The sequence below is a fragment of the Felis catus genome, chromosome E3 (genome assembly GCF_018350175.1).
Source record: "Felis catus isolate Fca126 chromosome E3, F.catus_Fca126_mat1.0, whole genome shotgun sequence".
In the NCBI taxonomy this organism is placed as follows: Eukaryota; Metazoa; Chordata; class Mammalia; order Carnivora; family Felidae; genus Felis; species Felis catus.
Genome location: NC_058383.1, coordinates 7097721 through 7119039, shown reverse-complemented (window position 1 = coordinate 7119039; position 21319 = coordinate 7097721). Strand labels below are relative to the sequence as shown.

At 43.0% G+C, this 21319-nt stretch overlaps 1 protein-coding gene across 1 annotated transcript; it reads left to right on the top strand.

Moving 5' to 3' along the window:
* Nucleotides 1-1906: 1906 nt before the first annotated feature.
* Nucleotides 1907-18623, top strand: TRIM4 (tripartite motif containing 4). The gene is made up of 6 exons (XM_023247140.2): nt 1907-2631; nt 7604-7699; nt 8369-8599; nt 12961-12983; nt 13247-13344; nt 16686-18623. Exons 1-6 carry the CDS (start codon nt 2239-2241, stop codon nt 17270-17272), a joined length of 1428 nt encoding a protein of 475 aa, XP_023102908.1. The 5' UTR covers nt 1907-2238; the 3' UTR covers nt 17273-18623.
* The last annotated feature ends 2696 nt before the right edge of the window (nt 18624-21319 follow it).

Below are 21319 nucleotides of genomic sequence, written 5' to 3'. Positions count from 1 at the left end.
TTTTACAGTTTTAGCTTTACATTTAGGTCTGATTGATTCTGAATTAGTTTTTATATATGGCATAAGGGTTAAACTTCATTCTTTTGCACATGGATATCTAGTTTTCACAGCACCATTTATGGAAAAGCCCATTTTTCTTCCATATAATGGTTTTTGGCATCCCTGTTGAAAACCCATTGCTTGTCGACGTATGGCACTATTTCTGGACTTTCAATTCTATTTCACTGATCTTTATGTTTATCCCCATCCTGGTATCACATGTTTTGATTGCTGTAGCCTTGTAATAAGGTTTGAAATTGGGCAGTGTGAATCCTTCTTTTCAAGGTTGTTTGGCTCCTTGGGGTCGCTTGAAATTCCGTATGAATAAAGCTGCAAGTTAGCGGGGCTCACTATTTTCAATAAAGAAGGAAGTTTATCTCAGGCATATGGCAGGATAGAAGCCATAAGAACCTTAAGGTGTCATGGAACCTTATGTTTGTCATTCGGTACACAGGAAGACATATAGACACATACGCACTTATATCACACTCATGGCAAACATCAATAACTGATGAGAGCATTTCTTTCTTCTTGGTCCATACTAAGACTCAGATTCCTTCTCAATAAAGTATTCTAATTTTCATAGAAAATGCATTCATTAGTTGTGTAATTTAAACATTTTTATTTATTTATTTATTTATTTATTTACTTATTATTTATATATTTTTAAACATTTAAAAAAGTAGATTTTCCGTCGGGCTTTTGTCAAAAATCCCAAAACGGATCACAGGAATCCCCTTTCCAAGTCATTTAATTGGACATTCGGTAACCACTGACTGAGCGTATTATGGGAAAGGCAGTATCTGATATTGGGATGCAAGAAGAATTTTAAACTTGCATTCATAAGAAAAGGAATAGACAACAATAAAATAAAAAATCCAATGAAAGGAAACAGACAATTCCCTGAAATAGGCAAGCATTTTGCTTGTTGAAAGCCTCAATGGATGTTTCTTGAGGTAGAAAAATGGTTGCTGTACTACAAGTTGGATACCAAAAGGGATGTATCCATGCTTCTGAATCTTAATCACTCCCACTTAAAAAACTTGATCTCTTTTCCACCCACTCTCTGGTCCCAGCAGATCCTTTATAATGTCCTCCTTATGACAGCTCCAGCTCCACTCCCCAGGCATTGTTTTGGCACCTGGTCTTGACCTCCTCAGGCTCCCGCAGCTGGGGCTGAAGCTACAGGATCTGCTCCTTTCTAGCATCTTAGATAACAGCCACTCAGCGGATCACCCCGAGATGGCTTAGCGCATCCCATACCCACAGACCTCCTAGGAGTTGAACCACCGAAGACACCGGTGGGAAGTCTCAGATGTGGGTAAGATCATCTAACCCGAGATTCTTTACCCTGACTTAACTCTTAGAAGCCCCATCTGCGCTGCGTGAACGTGTCCCATGCTCAAAGAATGGGTTTCCTTTACCTGGTGTTTGTCTCGGGTGCTTGGGAAGAAAGAGAGGGAAATCAGGGTGGCAGGGCGACCAACTATCACCCCACTAGCTCGTGGGCGGCTAAACGCTCCCTTTCCTGATCCCCTCCTGGAATACTGGCTCTCCAATTCACCCAACACCAGGAGAGTAGGTGGGCTTCGCGGGGGCAGCAGGAAATCCTGCCTTTCCAAGAACTCGACTAGCTCTTGAGGGTGGAGGCCAAGAATGAAGGCTGAATGTAAAGAACGGACTTCAGGGAGAGCAAGCCTAAACTGGCCCGGCGCCTCATTCGCCCCCACTCCACGCCCAGCTGCACAGACCTCCCTCACCCCAGGCCCTGGCGCTGCAGCACTCCCAGAACGCCCGCCCGACTGCAGCTCGCCAAGGACGCCAGAACTTGACCTCACCTCTCCAACGTGAAGGACAGGCCAAACTCCTTAGCGCCGCCTCGCTTTGCTCCTCCAGCTTCGGCTCGCGAGGGCTCCTCCGGTCCTCTCTAGGCGTCCCGGAGCAAGTTCCGCATCTCTATTGTTGGCCCGAGGGGCAGCCCGCGTCCCGTCGTGCCCCGCGGCGCCCTCTAGTAGCCGAAACCCCGAGGCTGCCGGGCTCGCGCTCGGGCCCCGCGGCGCGCGCAGAGGGGGCCGCCGGTTGGCCAGCGCGCGCCGGGACCGGTCCCGAGGTCCCGGAGGAGGGACGGCACTTTCCCCTCCCCGCCGCCCGCAGTCCCTCGCCTCGCGTTGGACCCCGACCCCTGGGCGGAGAATCGGCATGGAAGCCGAAGACCTCCAGGAAGACCTGACCTGCTCCATCTGCCTGGACTATTTCGAGGACCCGGTGTCCATCGAGTGCGGCCATAACTTCTGCCGCGGCTGCCTGCACCGCAGCTGGGCGCCGGGCGGCGGCGCGTTCCCCTGCCCCGAGTGCCGGCAGCCGTCGGCGCCCGCGGCGCTGCGGCCCAACTGGGCCTTGGCCCGGCTGACGGAGAAGACGCGGCGCCGGCGTCAGGGCCCCGTGCCCCCCGGCCTGTGCGGCCGCCACTGGGAAGCGCTGCGGCTCTTCTGCGAGGACGACCAGCGGCCCGTGTGCTTGGTGTGCAGGGAGTCGCAGGAGCACCAGACGCACACCATGGCGCCCATCGACGAGGCCTTCGCCAGCTACCGGGTGAGCCGGCCGTAGCGGGGCTGCCGGTATTCCCGGAATACCACTGTCATGTCATGTCGTAGGCCATTGTCATGAGAGACCTACGAGGTGGCTGCAATGCCCATTGGACGTACGACCTCCCCCGCCCCCCACCACCTGTGCGAAGAAATTAAGCGACACACAGATCTCAGAGTTGGGGTTAAAACTGAGATGGGGAGGGTCTGCATAGAATTTTCAAAGTATTGGCCTTTGGGAGCTCCTAGTTTAAGACAGTCATACCGAGGGGGTGTATACCAGTGCCGCCCAATAGAAACACGATGTAATAAAACTTTCCTAGTGGTTAAAAGAAACGGGTGATGCTAATTTTAATAATATGTTTTATTTAACCCAGTTTTCCAAAGTGTTATCATTTGACATCAATCGCTATGAAAAGTTATCAGTGAGACATTTTAGTTACGTTTTTCGTAATAGGACTTTGAAATCTGTGTTTACGTTTACAGCACATGTCAATTCGGACTATCCACAGTTTGGGTGCTCACCTGGCTAATGGATGGTGTATTGGACAGTGCAGGTGTATATCTACAGGGTTTATAGACAACTGATGATTTGGGAAAAGCCTGGCTTGAAGTGCGAGGCCGGGATTTGATACTAGGTTCCTTCATCAGTTGGGAAAAATCACTTACTGTTTGAATTTGGAGATTAATCTGTCCTGCCTATTTTATGGATTAAGGCGCTTCAGTTGAATAAAGCAGTTTATCTTACTTTACTCCAGCCACACTGCCTTCTTTTGTTTCAAGTCTGTTCTCTTTCTCTACCCACACCTTCCATCCTTTACATCTTTTTAGCTTTTAGCTTGAAGACCTTCCTTCATCATCCTTTCCAGAGTAGCCCTACCCCCTTCTATACTGATGGTGTAACTCCAGTGGTCTCCAACAGAATTGGTATCTAGTAAGTACTGGTTGAAAACACAAGTTTAATGATACAAGTTAAAGTATTTTGTAAACTATAAAATGCCATACAGTTTTATCAACTGACTACAAACAGGAAATATGCAAAGTAGCACTATGAACTATACATCCACCCCTTCACTCAGTAACCTTTATTTATGCTTACTGTAGGCCAGGCATTGTTCTAGAATCTGGACATAAATGGATAAGAAGGACAGGAGCCTTGTCTTGTAGGGTACATAAGCATGTAGACCAATAAGTTCAGTATGTAAGTGAGTTATTCAAGTTTGTATCGAGTACATGGAAGGTCTGAGGAGAAATGGCTTCACGGAGTTGAACATGAACTCACTTTTGAAGGGTGAGTATGACAGGTAAAGGAGAGGATATTCAGGCCAAAGGAACAGCATATTCAGCATGGCTGCTTGGAATGGCATGTGATCAATGTGAGAGGACTGGAAGTTGCTTAATATTTTTGGAGGGTAGAGGGAGAGAGGAAGGTGGCAGTTAAGTTTGGAGAACTGCTTGGTGTTGCCCTCCTGCCACCTCCTGGCAGTTTCTGTTATTGTAGGGAAGGATTTTTCTAATCTCCCTGGAATTACTATTTTCATTCAGGGGCCCCTTTTCAGATCTCAATTGTAGTAGGATTCAAAAAGACTTAGGTAGAATCTTGGAATACAACCAGCAATACAGGATAATTCACAAATACTGGAATTGTTAAGGGCTTTTAAAAATTGAAAAATTCTATTTAAAATATTTTTTCATTATTATTTTTAAACATTTTTAAAAATGTTTATTTTTGAGAGAGAAAGACACAGTGTGTGAGTGGGGGAGGGGCAAAGAGAGGAAGACACAGAATCTGAAACAGTCTCCAGGCTCTAAGCTGTCAGCACAGAGCCTGACACGGGGCTTGAACTCATGAACCGTGAGATCATGACCTGAGCTGAAGTTGGATGCTTAACTGACTGAGCCACCAAGGCACCCCAATATTTTTTTCATGATTAAACAAAAGTGAAAACTTAAAAAAAAAATCTTGATCACATTCAAAAGAACTACTTATCTGATTGCAGTCCTCCCATATACATCGAAGTTGACAGTGATTACAGAGTGGCAGTTGTATAATTGATAAAGGAATAAAATTACTTGAAATAGCTTTCCAAATAGCAGGATTATATACCTATTTAACAACTAGAGGAAATAAGTAGATTATATAATATTAGAAAACATAGTGTAAGAAAGAAAATAACACAAGTGATTTTGTGACGCATAACAGAACTATAGGAAGTCCTTGGCAACCTAATTTTATCCACCCCCCCCCAACATTTCACTATGTGATTTCCAAGCAAACATGAATGTTTGACGAAGTTTATAATACCAGTATACCCACATCTAGGTTCTGCCATTAGCATTTTACTCTGTTTATCACCTATCTATCCATCTGTCTGTTCTCTGCATCCATCAATTCTTGTTTCCTTTTGAGGTATTTAAAGTTAATTGCAGATAGTCCACTTCCTCCTATACTTTAGCATGCTTACCGCCAACCAACCACATTTAGCATTAATGGTGGTTTTTGAAGTCACATTTAATATAATTAAATATGCACGTCTTTAGTGTACATTTGCTGAGCTTTGACAAATGCATACACCTGGGCACCCTAAGCCCTTCTTAAGATAAAGACGATAAAGATTACTGGGGCACCTGGCTGCTCAGTCAGGGGAGCTTGTAACTCTTGATCTCAGGGTTGTAAATTCGAACTGCACATTGGGTGTGGTGCTTACTTAAATCTTAAGGCAAAAAAAAAAAAAAAAAAAAAACATTGTCATCACTGCAGAAAGCTCCTCCATCCTCTCTCCCAGTTAATCTGCTCCCTCTTCCCAACCCAGCTACTGTTCTAATCTTTTTGCACTGACGATTATTTTTGCCTGTTGTGGAACTTCATGTGAATGGAATCCCTTTGCAACCTAGCTTCATCTGCCCCCTCCCAACATTTCACTACGCAATTTCCAAGCAAACATGAAAGTGGGAAGAATAGTCTGTACTCCTTTATATGGGCTCCTTTTGCGCAGCGTATCGATTTTGAGATTCACCCATTTTGTGCATATCAGTAGCCTGTTTCTTTTTCCTGCTGAGTCGTATTCCATTTTATGAACATACCGCAGTTGGCTTATCCATGTTTCCATCACTGCATACCTGGGCTGTTTCCAGTTTTTGGCTTTTATGAATAAAGCTGGTATGAGTATTCTCATAGAGGTATTTTTATAGATGCACACTTGCATGTTTCCCGTATCTAGAAGTTGTACTGCTGGGCCTGGGATTGATGTATGCTTAGTTTGACGCCGGACCTTTCCCCAGAGTGGTGGTTCTGTTTCGCACAGCCACCAGCACCATGTGGCCGTGGGGGAGCTCTGGCAGCTCCACACCTTCACCAGTTTTGGTGGTGTCGCTCTTTCCAATGACTTCATTTTGCTGTAGACGTTGTCATTTGTAGTGCGGGAAGAAAAGTGATACCGACTGGTTTTCATTATTCTCCTAGGGAAGAAAAAAAACCTTGCCCTGCTTATTTCTTAGTTCTGTTCATCTTTTTTTCCTTTTAGCTTTTTATTTTGACACATATTCACACTTCCAGAAAGCTGCCCTAGGCCACTCTTCAGCATTTGACGGTATTCACTGGTTTTTATTTAAATTTTCTCTTCCTTTGGTGTATGAGAAAACATCCTCTCTGGGTTTTTCACCAACCACCACTCAGCTTAGCTTCTTGGCAGGGTTTTTGTCCTCTGCACACCCCTTAAGTGTGGTTGTTCCTTGTTCCAGCCTGTATTGCCTTCTTGATAGACTCTTACTGGGGGATTTTACTCACACCCTGGCTGCACCTGCTGCCTGTGCTCTAACCCTCCCCCCTCAATCTACTTCTGCAGCTCAGATCTCTTGACCCTTAACTGTTAACTGTACTCATCAGGGACACCCCCCCTCCAAACTCAATTTAGTAAAGTCGAATTTAATTCCCCCCCTTCCATTTACATACTGCTCATTTCCCTGTATTTCCTTATTTGGTAAATAGACCACAGTCCTTCTAGTTGTCAAGCCCAGAACCCAGGGGCAAAATCTGGACTCCTTTCTCTCACAGCCATTTGGTCATCTGTTCTTGCTGGTTTTCCTCGTGTGTGTGTGTGTGTGTGTGTGTGTGTGTGTGTGTGTGTGCGCATGTGTGTCTAACCTGTGTGCTTCTGTCTGAGGTCATGGCTGACCTTATGCTACCAGGTGCTGCCCCTCCACAGCCATTTTTGTTAATGCTGATCGACTCCTTTTACTTTTTAATAGCTCATTCAGGTTGTTAAATTCTAAAATCAAGACCGAAATTCATAAAAGTTTTAGTCCCCACCCTCCCAAACTTCCAAGCCATTTCTATTCCCCAGAAATAACCAGTGTTAATCTTTAGGTGTATGTTCTTCCAGATTTTTCTTTTATTTAAATGCACACATCCATGCACAGATACATGTGTATTTGTTCTTTTCAAAACAGAATTATACAATACTATTGTTTTACAGTGTAGTTTTTTTACTTAATAAAACACATCAATATATAGAGAGAGCTACCTGAGATGGGCACAGAGTATCAATATACCATAATTTAATAATTCCCCATGAATGGATAATGAATACTGCTGCAGCGAACATTCCTATACATATTATTTTTGCTAGTGTCTCGTTGGACAGATTATTGGAAGTAGGATTATGCACATTTCAGATGGTTTTAAATCCTGTCAGTTGCCCTTCAAAAGGATGGCATCTTTTTACAAAAGTCTCCTACTATTATAGTGTCAGAGGCCTCCCTCACCAGTACAAGGTATTTATTAAGCCTCTAACAGTTTTCATTTTTTGCCAACTTAATAGGCAGGCTCTATAGAGTATTGCAAAGATTTCAGATCAGAATACTTTTTATGCCTAATTCTGTAACTGTCTTCAACGTTTTCTCAATCTCATTGCCTGTTCAGCTCTTGAACAAGCAAGATGTTTGCGGAGATGCTTTCTGATATGTGTTTCTGCTGGCAGGAGAAACTTCTTGAGACTCAGTGTAGTCTGACGGCCAAGATGAAGAAAGCCATGCATTTGCAGGACATGGAAGTGAAAAATGCTACTGAGTGGAAGGTAATAGCAGAATCGGTTGAGCCTTTCTTGCACCTGAGACCCTTCGGTATTGTTGGGAGGAGCTTGCATGATGTTAAGAGTGGTCAGGCCCCTTGCAGATAAGGTGATAGATCAGGAAGTGTGTGTCTCTACTGACCTGTGGCTTTGGGCGATGGGAGTACCACATACTTCATCCCCATCTCTCTAAGGTGGTACCCCTCTCCTTCCCACTTTTTCCTAAATATACTCCCTAGGTTATGGGTGGTCTGAGTCCATGGCATCGTGGAAAGTAAATGGACTTTGCTTTCAGAGATACTGGTCTAGTTGGGAGGCATGATGCGCATGCACAGAAGCACATCTAAAGCTTAATGAGACCAAACAGTAGGTATTCTGGAGGCTAAACTAAGTAATAGATGTGAAAGTGTGTTTTAGTTTAAAAAGTACACAAACGAGGCATTGCTGTCAGTAGTAGAGCCTCAAGTGTCACAAAGAATGAACTAATACTATACAGGCCAGTACAAAGATACCAAGTGAGTATAAATAAATTAGCGGGGAATTTGTGGAGGGTGGGCAGGGGCTTTCTGGAGGAGGTGATTGGGATGGAGGGGCCATGGACTGTTGGGGAGTCACGTGCATGGAATTTAGGAGCAAGGGCAGGACAAGGACTGAGCAAGTGTCATGTGGCCGTAGGAGAAGATGAAGAACCAGCGAATGAGATTCGGTGCAGAGTTTGCAAAGCTGCACCACTTCCTGGCCGAAGAAGAGCAACTGTTTCTTCAGAGACTGAGCAAAGAAGAAGAAGAGACGAAGAAGAAACAGAATGAGAACACGTTAAAGCTCCATCAGACGATCACTTCCTTGAAGCAGCTCATCTTAGAGGTCGGGAGGAAGAGCCAGAGCCCCACCCTGGAGTTGCTGCAGGTGAGACAGTCACACACTGAACTCCCTCTTGTCTTTCCTGGTGAGTGGGTTTAATAGAGGAAATGTGTTCTCTCTGTTGATAATTGTGTTCCTACTGTTACTATACAATTAAAGAGTCAAAGATTCACCATTCAAAGGAAATTAATGCAACATTTAGGTATGCTGAGCTCAGGTGCTGTGGAGATACCCAGGTTCACTTGGTTTGCCTCGGGTCTGAAGCACATCTAAGACTTTTCCATTCATGTTACTTATACATTTATGACTCTTTGTTAAAATAGTAAAATAAAGCAAACCTACAATCACCAAGGAGATAACTGTATCAGTAGTTTTTAAGATAAATTTGTCTTTCTTACTAATTTTTAATCATTATAATCATAGCTTGATAATAACTTTGCTCTTAGCCTAAGATTTTGATAGGTACATTCATTTAAATAATTTCTAATATCTAGCAACTGTTAAAAAGTTATAATTCTAATTTGGTAGCACTTAGGGGCACCTAGCTGGCTCAGTCAGTAGAAAATGTGACTCTTGATCTCAGGGCTGTGAGTTCAAGCCCCATTTGGGCATGAAGCCTCCTTAAAAAAAAAAAAAAGTAATTCATTAGCACTTAGATTTGGGACTTTAAGGCAGTTTATTATATAATCTTTACCTTTATATCCTCAGCAAGTAAAGTATCCTTATAGGTTCTTTCAGTTTTTGGATAGGATCCAATATTTGTAACTGTCTTAGATCCCTCAGAATCTCTCTTCCACATCATGTGACTGAGGAGGAAAGAATTGTTGAAGAGCGCTTCAGTCTGTGATTACTCTTTTTTCCTCACCAGGATACAACATTCTGCTCTACCTTTAAGGAAGAGAGACACATGGACCCACTCACCAGTTATTTTCAGCAAGAAATTGCTAGGGGAAGGGTATTATAGCTTATGTTAATGTAATGATTTCCAAGAATTGTCTACAACTTTTACAGCTTGCTTAAGCCACGATGTTCCACTTACATATCCAAATGTATATTCAGCAGAATCTTTGAAATAACACATTGGAACAATTTTTTAAATAGAGGTTTAATATCTACTCAGAATCTGAAACCTCAAAGATATGCATGAACCAGCAGAATACTTACAAAATATTTATCAGCCAATATAAGTGCAACGGTAGGGAAATGATTAAAGAAGACAGAACTGGATTATAGAATCTCAGCCTAAGAGAACTTATTTTACTAATCTATTCACTTATCCATCTATTTTTCCTTTATTTCATCATTTTTAGCCTATAACTCACTTCTTTTCTTCTTAGAACTGTATAGACACTTTAAAAAAAAGAACTATGGAAAAGTTGAAAAAAAATTCTGTTGTACCTAATTTTTATCTTTTCATTTGAATGTGTTCTTATACAATGTACAGTATTGCTTTGGTTTATGTATTTTTAATTTATGCAATGATTTAATCTTGCTGCATTCCATCTCTTGCTTCTTTCCTTAGGCACTATGTTTTTGTTTTCTTTTAATTTTTTTTAACATTTATTCATTTTTGAGAGAGTGTGAGGGGGAGGGGCAGAGATAGAGAGAGAGAGAGAGAACGAGACAGAATCTGAAGCAGGTTCCAGGCTCTGAGCTGTCAGCACAGAGCCCGATGTGGGGCTGAAACCCACGAAATGTGAGACCATGACCTGAGCCGAAGTCGGACGCTTAACCAACTGAGCCACCCAGGCGCCTCTTAGGTACTATGTTTTAAGATCCATTCCTGTTGCTATCTATACAGTACATTGAACCCACGTGTCTACCTACCACATTTTGTCAGTTCCTTCTTCCAAAGTTGGAAACCCAGGTTGCCTCGGCACCATTACCACTACAAATAATGCAGTGAAATCATTAATATCTGCTTTTATTGTTTTTGTTATTATTATTTTTTTATTAGTTCTTGGGTTTGCTCTATAGTTCTTTCTCAGCCTCTGGAGCTGGCATGCCTAGCTCATCTACATTGACCCTTTTGTTTGCTGGTAAATTTATTTATTTATTTATTTATTTATTTATATTTTTTTATAGTTTATTTTAATCTATTTTGAGAGAGAGAGAGAGAGAGAGAGAGAGAGTGTGTGTGTGTGTGTGTGTGTGTGTGTGTGTGAGCAGGGGAGGGGCAGAGAGACAGAGAGAGAGGGAGAAAGAGAATCCCGAGCAGGCTCCGTGCTGTCAGTACAGAGCCCGATGCAGGGCTTGATCTCCTCATGAGCTGTGAGTTGAAATCAAGAGTTGAACACTTAACCGGTTGAGCCACCCAGGTGCCCCTGCTGGTAAATGTTTTTAAACTATACTTTCACCTTTAAGTATCATTTGTGTCCATGGATTCGGGCAACATCATTTTTACTGCCATAACAAAATAAACATGTTTAAAAACATTTTAGTATAACATCCATAGAGAAAAATGCATAAATCATAAACCTGACAGATTATCACCAAGTGACCCACCCACGGAACCACCAGCCAAGTCACGTAATAGAACATGAATAGCTTGCCAGGCGCCCTCTGCGTGCCCCAGTCAACACCCCTTCCCTTCTCCCTGAGGGTGTTCTCCCTCCAGACTTCTCACACTGTTCTGTTTCTGAGTACAACTCTTTCAGCATTTGCTGCTTTTGCTCCACATTATGTTGTGAAGTTCACCCAGGCTGTCGTAGGTGGCAGCAGACATTTGTTTCCATCACTGTGTACAACTTCTCAACCAGGAGGGATTTTGCTCCCCCAGGGGGCAGTGCTGGAGACATTTTTGGTTGTCACAACGTGAGGGTGGCTACTACCGGCGTCTGGCGTGTAGAGGCCACGGATGCTGCTATACATCCTATAATGCACAGAAGACACCTCCCCCCCAGCTCCCAGCAAAAACTTTTCCAGCCCCAAATGTTAATAGTGCCAGGTTGAAGGCCCTGTTCTGTAGTATTCAATGGTACTAATATACCAAAAATACCATTCACTCTACTGTTAGCAAAATTTGGGTTGTTTCTAGTTTTTATTGTTACAAAAAAGCAGTTATGAACATGTCTTTTTTGGTGTACATGTGTCCACATTTCTGTCAGTTATGTACCTGTGAAAGCAATTCCGAGTCACAGGGCACCTGTTGGTTCCAAACGGATGATTCCAAACTGTTTTCCAAAGTGATTGTATCAGTTTACACTGTTACTTGCAGTGTGAGAGAGATCAGTGGCTCTGTGTGATCATCAGTGCTTAGAATTGTCAGCTCTTTACTTTTAGCTGAATGGTATAGAATGTTAGCTCAGGCCCTCAGTCAGCACCCCTTTCCTCCTTCCAAAGGGTAGATGAATTTTGCAAATGACTAATGTGGTTGAGCACTTTTTCATGTGGTAATTAACCATTTTGATACACTTGTTGTTTTTTTTTAAAGCTTTCTTGAGGTGTAATGTACATATCTTATAATTCACCCATACATATACCCATACACTTAAAAGTGTACTTTTTATCATTAAATAAGTGATTTTTATAATTTTCCCTAGTTGTGGAAACCTTACCAAAGTCCAGTTTTAGAGCATTTCCATCACCCCAGTAAGATCACTTTGTGCTTATTTATAGTTAATCTCTGTTCCTGCTTCCAGCCCCTAGACAACTTACTTTCTGACTCTATAGATTTCCCTTTTTGAAATATACCATATAAACAGAGTCATATAATAATGTGGTCTTTTGTGTATGGAATCTTTCATTTATAATGTCTTTGAGGTTCATTCGTGTTATAGCATATATCAGTATTGTATTTATATTCCTTTTTTTTCTTTTATCCCTGAATAGTATTTCATCGTAGACTAGACCACGTTTTGTTTCTCTTTTCAGTTGATGGACATTTGGGTTGTTTCCACCTTTTGGCTATTAGGAATGATGCTGCCGTGAACATTTGCCTGACATTCTTTGTGTGGACATACATTTTCATTTCTCTTGGGTAGACAGTAGGAGCAGAATTGTTGGGCTGTGTCATATATTTATATTTAATTCTTTAGAAATTGCCAAACTGTTTTCCAAAGTGGCTGAACCATTTTATGTTCCTACCACATCCTCAAGCAACACTTGTTACTGTCTGTGTCTGAAAGAGAATAGATGGAGAAGTAGGCAAAAAGCCAGGAGAGAGTTAGTGTCATGGTGGCAAAGGAGAAAGAATAGGGTTTCAGGGATTGGTTAACATTGTCAGATGGTGCAGAGAGGTCACATGAGGAAAAAGACTCCATGTATCAGTCCATTGGCTTTGGCAGCATGAGAGCATACATGACATTGACAAAAGCGGTTGACAGAAAAATACCTGCTCCCGAAGTTGAGTACCAGATCTCAGGAGGAAGGGGCATAACTTACTTATGTTTTTCTTCTCTTCACAGAATCCAAAAGATGTGTTGACCAGGTATGAGCGGCTGCTTTCTTATGGGGCCTGAGTGGAATGGTAAAGATACACGCTGAGGAGAGGGGAAACAGGCCTGGGCTCCATAGAACAGTCTGGGCACACCCTGGGAGTCCATGGAGGAGGGATTTTACTGTTGACTTTTGCAAGGGGGAATGGGAGAGTGGTGGTGTGAGCTTTGGGCTTGGAACCTTCCGCAGGAGTTGGGGGTCTTGGCTGCCTGAGTTGTCCCCTTTAAGAAGAGCAACCCTCTGTACTTTTCTTAGGAGTGAGAACCAGGATGTGAACTATTCCCCTGAAGTTCTAACAGTGAAGACTGTGTGCAAGATACCCATGATGAAGGAAATGCTGAAGCGATTCCAAGGTGAGCAAGGTTGGAGCTCCCTAGAAATCTTTAAAATAAGAGAATAAGCAATGAGAAAAGCCTGGAAAGGAAAGAGGAAACAGGGCATACAGCTAGCATGAAAAGTGGTAAAAACTACTTAGGAATACATGGATATGTGCTTCATTCAAGAAGCATTTACTTAACATATACTGTGGGTTATAAGGTGCCAGTGATACAGAAAGAAAAAGGCCTAAGAATTTAAGCAAACTGGAGAGGCAGACCCATATCACTTACTGTAACATAGTGGGATCTACTGTTTATGGTGGTATGAATAAAATATTATGGAAGTACAGAGAAAGAGCTCTGTTGGGGGTGAAGTGGGGGGGTTTCACACACAGGTGACATTGATCTGGGGTTTGAGGCGTGAGTAGGAGTTTGCCAAGTAGAAAATGGAGGCATATTCATGTAACCAGAGGGAGCAGTGTGAGCCAAGGTGTGGAGGAAATGGAGGGGAGGGTATCCAATGTGACTAAACCATCAGGTGCATTGTGGGAAAAGGCAGGAGCTGAGGTTGAGAAGATGAGCATAGGAAAGTCTGAAGATAAACTTACTGGATCTCCAGGGAAGCACCAAGGCACACAGGGGTTGTCAGAACTACATAGCTGGTTCTCATGTGCACATCTCCATGTGGTAGGTGTCTACTTCCAGCTAAAATGAAGTAATGGGGACTGGATTTACTCCTCAGCCTAAAACTTAGCTAACTAAGAAAACTAAAAGAAAACAGATACAGTACATGAAGAGAACAGTTTTCCCAACCCTGGATATCAGGCAGTGCAGGCCAAGGACCCCTGAAAAATGTGAAACAAATGAGGTGAGCTCTATGATGGCTCCAGCCTCTAGCCTTGAAAGAGCTTTCAGGCTACTGCAGGGAGGGGTAGTGGAGGTGGAGCCAGGCTGAGGAATGGGGCTGAGTCCAGGGAGAACAAAGCAGTGAGAACTTGCAGAGTACTGGGCAGAGTATTGGTGAGGAGAGGGCCGTCTATAGAGAGAACCCTGATGATCTATGGAGGTGCCCCCTGAGTATTCAGCAGAGTAATGCTTAGCATATGCTTGTGAAAAACTACCTTAGGCTGAGGAAGGCTGTTTCCAAAATGATTAGAAGGAACAGTTCCTGGTGCTCCCACAGGGCCTAGACAATGCCTGTGCCTACCAGCCAGACTGGAAAACTCCTAATTCCTGGGAAAATCTTGCCTCATTAGTAGAGAGTAATTAATCCTACACTGAGTACTGCTTTGGGCCCACCTTAAAAGTCATGAGCTTAAGACCCAAAAGGATCACATTATTTCCCAGTAACTTTATCCTGAGACAAACCATGAGAATTTTAAAAATGAGTACCTAACAATCTAAGTTCACAATGCCTGGCATCCAATCAAAGATTACCGGGTATGCAAAAAGTTAGGAAGGCATGACCCATAATAAGAATAATCGATTGAGACTGACCAGGATTGATCCAGATATTAAAATAAGCTCCGAAGGACTTTATAATACAGTTATTATAACTATCCTGTAAAGAGGCATTTGGAGACGTGGAAGATCTAAAAAATCCCAGATCAAACCTCTGGAGATAAAACCACAGTGACTGAGACAAAGAATACACTGGTTGAGATTAATACGTGATTAGATATTACAGAGAAATAGGTGAGTGAACTTGAAGATGAAGCAGTGGAAACTACAAAATGAAATGCTCAGGAAAAAAACCTTACAAAATGAAAAAAGCATTGGTGAGCTGGGGGACAATATCATGCAGCCTTACATGTGGTAATTGGGGTCCCTGAATAGATGAACAGGATGGGGATGAGATAGGAAAAAATCTCTGAAGAAATAATGGCCAAAAATTTTCCAAATTTGATGGAGACCCTAAGTCCACAGATCACATAAGCTCAGCAAGCCCTAAAGAATAAGAAATAGGATGGAAACTACACCAAAACCAGTGTTAAGAGAAAATTTCCAAAGCAAGAAGAGAAAAAGGACGTTACTTACAATGGAAATAAAGATGACATCATATTTCCCTGAATTCGCCAAACATTTAAGAAAGAAATCTCCAGAGGCACCTGGGAGGCTCAGTCCGTTAAGTGTCCAACTTCTGCTTAGGTCATAATCTCACGGTTTGTGAGTTCGGGCCCCGTGTCGGGCTCTGTGCTGACAGCTCAGAGTGTGGAGTCTGCTTCAGATTGTGTGTCTCCCTGTGTGTCTCTCTCTCTCAAAAATAATTCTACGAGGCCTGTGTTATCATGATACCAAAATCAGACAAAGACATTATGAGAGAAAAGGTCTATAGATCAACGTCCCTTATGAACACAGACAGAAGAATTCTAAAGAAAATTTTAGCAAATCGAACCTAACGACATATTGAAAGATAATGCATCACAACCAAATGGGTTTTATTCTAGAAAAGCAGAGTTGGTTTAACATTTGAAAAATCAGTGTAATTCACCACATTAGAAAACTGAAAAAGGGAAAACTATATGATCACCTCAGTAGATGTAGAAAAAACATTTGTCAAAACCTAACATCCATTTCTGATTAAAAAAATCCTCTTGAGAAACTAGAGAGACATGGAGAGTCTGGGAAGGAAGAGAACTGGGAGGCAGGGAGGTCAGGGAGGAAGTTAGAGACACCGTTAAAGTGGGAGGTGCTGAAAGTCTGAGTGAAGACAGTGGCAGTGAAGACAGAGAGGAGGAAAGGAACCTGGGTGGTATTTCCAAAGGTGGATTTGATAGGACTTGGTGACTAATAAGCCATCAAAGGTCAGAGGGAGAGAGGAGTCAGATAACCTCAAGATTTCAAAGTGTGAGTTGTCTGGGTGAACACAGAAGACAAGATGTCTGCATGCGAAGGGGTATTCGTCTCAAGAGGATGGAAAGGCACAGAATAGTGAGTTCCATTTTGAGTAATCTGTTAGGGGCCTCTGAAGCTTCCCAGTGAACAGCTGGAACCAGGAAAGAGTAAACTTGCTAACGATGACTTTTCTGTGTCCCAGGGCAAAGAACCAGCCTGTCAGCCATCTTGGTCTGGTCCTGATTCAACAAGTCAGAATTGTTAGTGTTTTCCCAACTTTATGCTGATTGTGAAGACTTGGGGCCATGAAATAATGAGCCCCCTGTTTTTAGGTCTTAATCTTTTAGAGCAGAAGGGAAACGAAGATTTCACTTTGCTTAAGGCTACACCCAGCTGAGGATCAGTTGAGAGGCAGTGGGGTATCTCATCCCTAACAGTTCTTGTTAGGAGAAGGATGGGGTGAAGCTGGAAAAGAGGGGCATTTCTGGAGGTTTGGTGGTAAGTTGTCGCATTATAAATCTCTGCCCTCATTTTCTCTGCAGTGGCTGTAAATCTAGCTGAAGACACGGCCCATCCCAAACTTGTCTTCTCCCAGGAAGGGAGATATGTGAAAAATGGAGCATCAGCCAGTTCTTGGCCATTGTTTTCCTCAGCGTGGGGCTATGTTAGTGGATGGAGGACCCCTCCGAAGACCACACAGTCTGTGGAAAGATTTCAGCACTTACCCTGTGTTTTGGGAAAAAACGTTTTCACTTCAGGGAAACATTACTGGGAAGTTGAGAGCCGAGATAGCCTGGAGATTGCCGTGGGGGTATGTCGGGAGGACATCATGGGGATTGTTGATAGTTCAAAAATGTCCCCCCATGTGGGAATCTGGGCTATTTGTTGGAGTTCTGCTGGCTACCGGCCCCTAATAAGCTTTTCTGTAAGTCCTACCAAGCAAGAGCCTGCTCTTCACCGGGTGGGAGTTTTCCTAGATCACGAGGCTGGGGACATCTCCTTCTACAGCGCTGTGGATGGAGCTCATCTACACACTTTCTCTTGTCCTCACATCTCCTGCCTCCGGCCATTTTTTTGGTTGAGTCCGTTAGCATCTTTAGTCATCCCAGCAGTGACTGGTGGGAAATGAGTCTTCCCCTGCCCAGGAATCTTTGCCTGTACCCTAGCCTGGGGACATGCATCCCTTGGCCCTCTTCTTTCACTCTGTACATACTGGTCCAGGTAGCGCATCAGTACTGTCCATTCAGATTCTAATTTGATGTCTTGTTCAGCTCCCTGTGTGTGCTGTGCACAGAAAGTATGGTGGAGCCTGTTGGTGGCCTTTCCAGCACCCACTCGCCCCATGTCCCACCTCCTCTTCTGGTTCTTCCTCATTGAGCTGTTTGGTGTGCACCCTCCCTGTGCTTCAGGAGAGGCAGCTCTCCCCAATGCGAGGCAATTCTGGCCAATGAGCTGGGATGAGAAATGTTCCAAGATGCTTCTGGGGAAAGATCATGTAGCTTTAAAAAAGAGGTGTTGGGGCGCCTGGGTGGCGCAGTCGGTTAAGCGTCCGACTTCAGCCAGGTCACGATCTCGCGGTCCGTGAGTTCGAGCCCCGCGTCAGGCTCTGGGCTGATGGCTCAGAGCCTGGAGCCTGTTTCCGATTCTGTGTCTCCCTCTCTCTCTGCCCCTCCCCCGTTCATGCTCTGTCTCTCTCTGTCCCAAAAAATAAGTAAACGTTGAAAAAAAAAAAAAAAGGTGTTTAAGGAGACACAGCCCCTCTTCTGACGTTAGTAGCTGTCTTGGAACTGAGGAGAGCACAGTGACAGTGGAAAGGAAGAGGGAACGTGGGCTTTGCTAGCATTGTTGAACTGTTGGAATTTCCTTAATCCCCAATTTCTTGTCAGAGGAGGTTACTGCTCCCTCAGTGTACAAGGCAATTCAGGTTGCATTTTTGTATAGGATGGTCTCTTTTCCTGAAACTTGACAGATTTGTAGACTGTTTCTGCTCAGTCACATAATTCCTCTACTCTCCAGTAAGTACTGATACCTCCCGATCAGAAAGTTGAGGGAATCTTCCCTTACTCTGCCCAGGCTATGACTCTTTTTCACCCGACCATGCCTACGCCCTCAAGTGTTGATTATGTTTCCATCTGTCAAATTCTTACTGTTGTGTATGCAAGGTATTCACGTCACATCTAAAACATTGGGAGGCACTTGCCAAGTATTCACACTGCACTTCTGGCCTCTTCATTAATGCTCTTGTACGACTCCTGCAGAAGCTTGGTGTGAGATAGAAATTAAAATCCTCTTTTTACAAGTAAGAAAACAGACCTTTGGGGTAACTCACTCGGTATTGTTTGGCTGGCAAATGGGAATGCTGGGATTAAATCCAGATCAGTCTGAGGTAAAAGCCTGTGCCCTTTTCTGGTCTTTGTAAGCGTCTGGTTTTTGTAATGCTCTTTGTGAGCATCTATTGAAGGCAGATTGCATGTCAGCAACATCTTCGTGTTGGGTTTTTATTTTGTTACACATTTTTATCCATTTATATGTGTTTTCCCTCATTTTATCTTTGTTTTCTAGAGTATAAGCTCTCAGGATTGTGACAGGAACTGGGTAGTTATTTTAAAAATAATGATTGTTTCTCTCTGTAAAAGTTGTCCACTTATGGTAGAAAATTCGGAACATACAAAATAAGCTGAAAGTTATTGGTAATTTCACCACTTCTAACATTTTAATGTGTTTCCTCCCAGATTTCTGTAGACTTTCTGGCAGTGATTTAATAGCACCCTCCCTAACCCCTCCTCCCCTCCTATGTCTCTGCCCATCCTGGTTTGTCTTTCTCTTCAGCCTGAGCAACCCCCTCATTCAGTGATTTCTGCTGAATTCTCCTTAACTTTCTAAAGTACTTGCTGTTAGGAGTTGCATTGGGTCCTCTAAAAAGATAGGTTGAAGTCCTACCTGTGAATATGACCTTATTTGGAAATTAAGATGCGGTCATTAGGGTGGGCCCTAAGCCAATGTAACTGGCACCCTAATAATAATAGTAATAATAATCTGTGGTGCGCACGGAGGTGCCGTGTGAAGACACAGGGAAAATGACTGTGGGAGGGATTGGTGTCATGCTGCCACAAGCCAGCTGAAGGCTGCTAGAACCTGGAAAAGGCAAGGAAGAACCCTTCCCTAGAAGCTTCCGGAGGAACATGCTCCTGCCAACACCTTGATTTGGGACTTCTAGCCTCCAGAACTGTGAGATGATTAACTTTTGTTATTTTAAGCCGCTGGTTTGTGGCTTGTCACAGAGCCCTAGGAAGCAAATACACTTGCCCATCAGGACTTCCCCCAGTGTCTGCCTTGTTCGTTTCCAGTCCTTGGGAAACTCATTACTACCTTTCCTCCATCCTCCTCCTGGGCTGTTGAGCCAGGTTGACTGGTTCTGCTACAAAGTCTTGCTCTCTGACTTCAAGTGGGCTATTTGAACTCCTTGGTGAACAAACTTTATTTTTTCATCCCTTGACTTCCTTTTACATTTTTGGTGGCAGTGATTCCAGACCATTTCCTCCTCTTTCAAGGCTTCATGAGCCCTGTCATACTACCGTAGGGGAGGCAAACTTTACCTCTACCTGTCTTAAGTTTTTGGCTGGGCCTCTGACAAGAAATCAGATTAACAAGAGAAAAACAGTTTACTAACACACGCAGCACACACCGTGCAGGAGAAACCTAAAGTGAAGAGCAACTCAAAGTGGAGGCTTAGAATTCTGGTTTACGTAGTACCTTTAATAAAGAACGATACATTTGTGGAGGACGCAGGAGGAACGTCTTAGCCTTCCAGGTGCGGCAGTCTGTGGGAAGGTAAATGCATGTGAGGAAACTAATGGAGGAAATGTTTGCAGATTCCTCTTTGGTGTTGTCTCCAGCAAAAGGAGAATGTATATCTTGTCTGCAGGCAGAAAAAGGGGAGCTTTTTCTGGGTTTGCTGCTCTTAATTGCCTTCAGCTCAAAATAATTTTTATGCTAAAGAGGCATATTTTGGGCTGACACATTCTGGTTTCCTTCGCTATTATTAAAGAACTTGCATCTTTTACAGAGAAAAATATTCTTCTCTTACTCCACCTAATATATATATATATATATATATATATATATATATATATACACACACCCACATATATATATACACACACACATATATATACACATATATACATACACCTATACATATATATACACACACGTGTATATAATACATATATATATATATATATATATATATATATATATATTTTTTTTTTTTTTTTTTTTTTTTTTTTTTTTGCCTCTTTTGTGAGTCTTGATATTGGCTCCCCTCAGGTATGAGCTGGGACACAGGTATCATATTTACTAAAAATGAAGTAAACTCATGATGCTTCTGATATACAAACAGGACTGTAATAGTTTTCAGTGTTACTTAGGGATTTTTCTGAGTCTTTACTATGTTAACATGTTATGACATATTGGAAGAGGTATTTATTACACAGGATTTCTCAAGCTTATTTCACCACAGAAACTAACTGAGGGACTAATTCAGAGACTTTCCAGAAGATGGTTTGGCAATAACTATCCTACACTTTCTCCAGATGGTCTTGACTCTCTCAGATTTCAACCTAGACTTGCACTGCCTCGCCCTCAAAGTTGGTGGGTATATGCATTGGTGTTCTAAGCACCAATGTCTACACTGTGTGACAGTGGATAAGGCTCTGGTAAGATCTTTTCCCCTGGAGAGTGGGATTTTGTTACGTAGAGCATTCTAGGCACATTTTTCAGTGATTTCTGTTCCTCCCCCCTCCTGACTCTGGTAGGAGGAGATCTTTCTCAACTTTTCATTCTGAGAATTTGGTGGAGTTCCTGGAGTTAAACCCATGAATATATGTTCTCCAGCCCCCTGCCCAACCCTGCAGCTCCAAGAAGTTTCTCACCCTTAAGCTAGCCCACACTCAACCTCACACTCAATCTTCATCGAAACCATTATTTATTCCTATAAGTTTATAGCTCTGTTGGATTTTGCTTCAGGTAAGGAGATCTTAGCTTTGCCTCTGTGGATTTGCTTGTCTATCCAGATTTTGGGGTGGCAGTTTGCCATGCAACCTAAATTCTCTGATAAGTGCAGGAAAAGCCATTACTTTTCAGTTTTCTCATCTTTTTCTTGTAAGGATGTGAG

Excerpts from the sequence above, each read along its gene's own strand:
- TRIM4 (XM_023247140.2), top strand. The coding sequence starts at position 2,239 with ATGGAAGCCGAAGACCTCCAGGAAGACCTGACCTGCTCCATCTGCCTG. Across the intron at positions 2,632-7,603 it reads AGGCCTTCGCCAGCTACCGG|GAGAAACTTCTTGAGACTCA; the intron begins GTGAGCCGGCCG and ends TTCTGCTGGCAG. Across the intron at positions 12,984-13,246 it reads CCAAAAGATGTGTTGACCAG|GAGTGAGAACCAGGATGTGA; the intron begins GTATGAGCGGCT and ends TACTTTTCTTAG.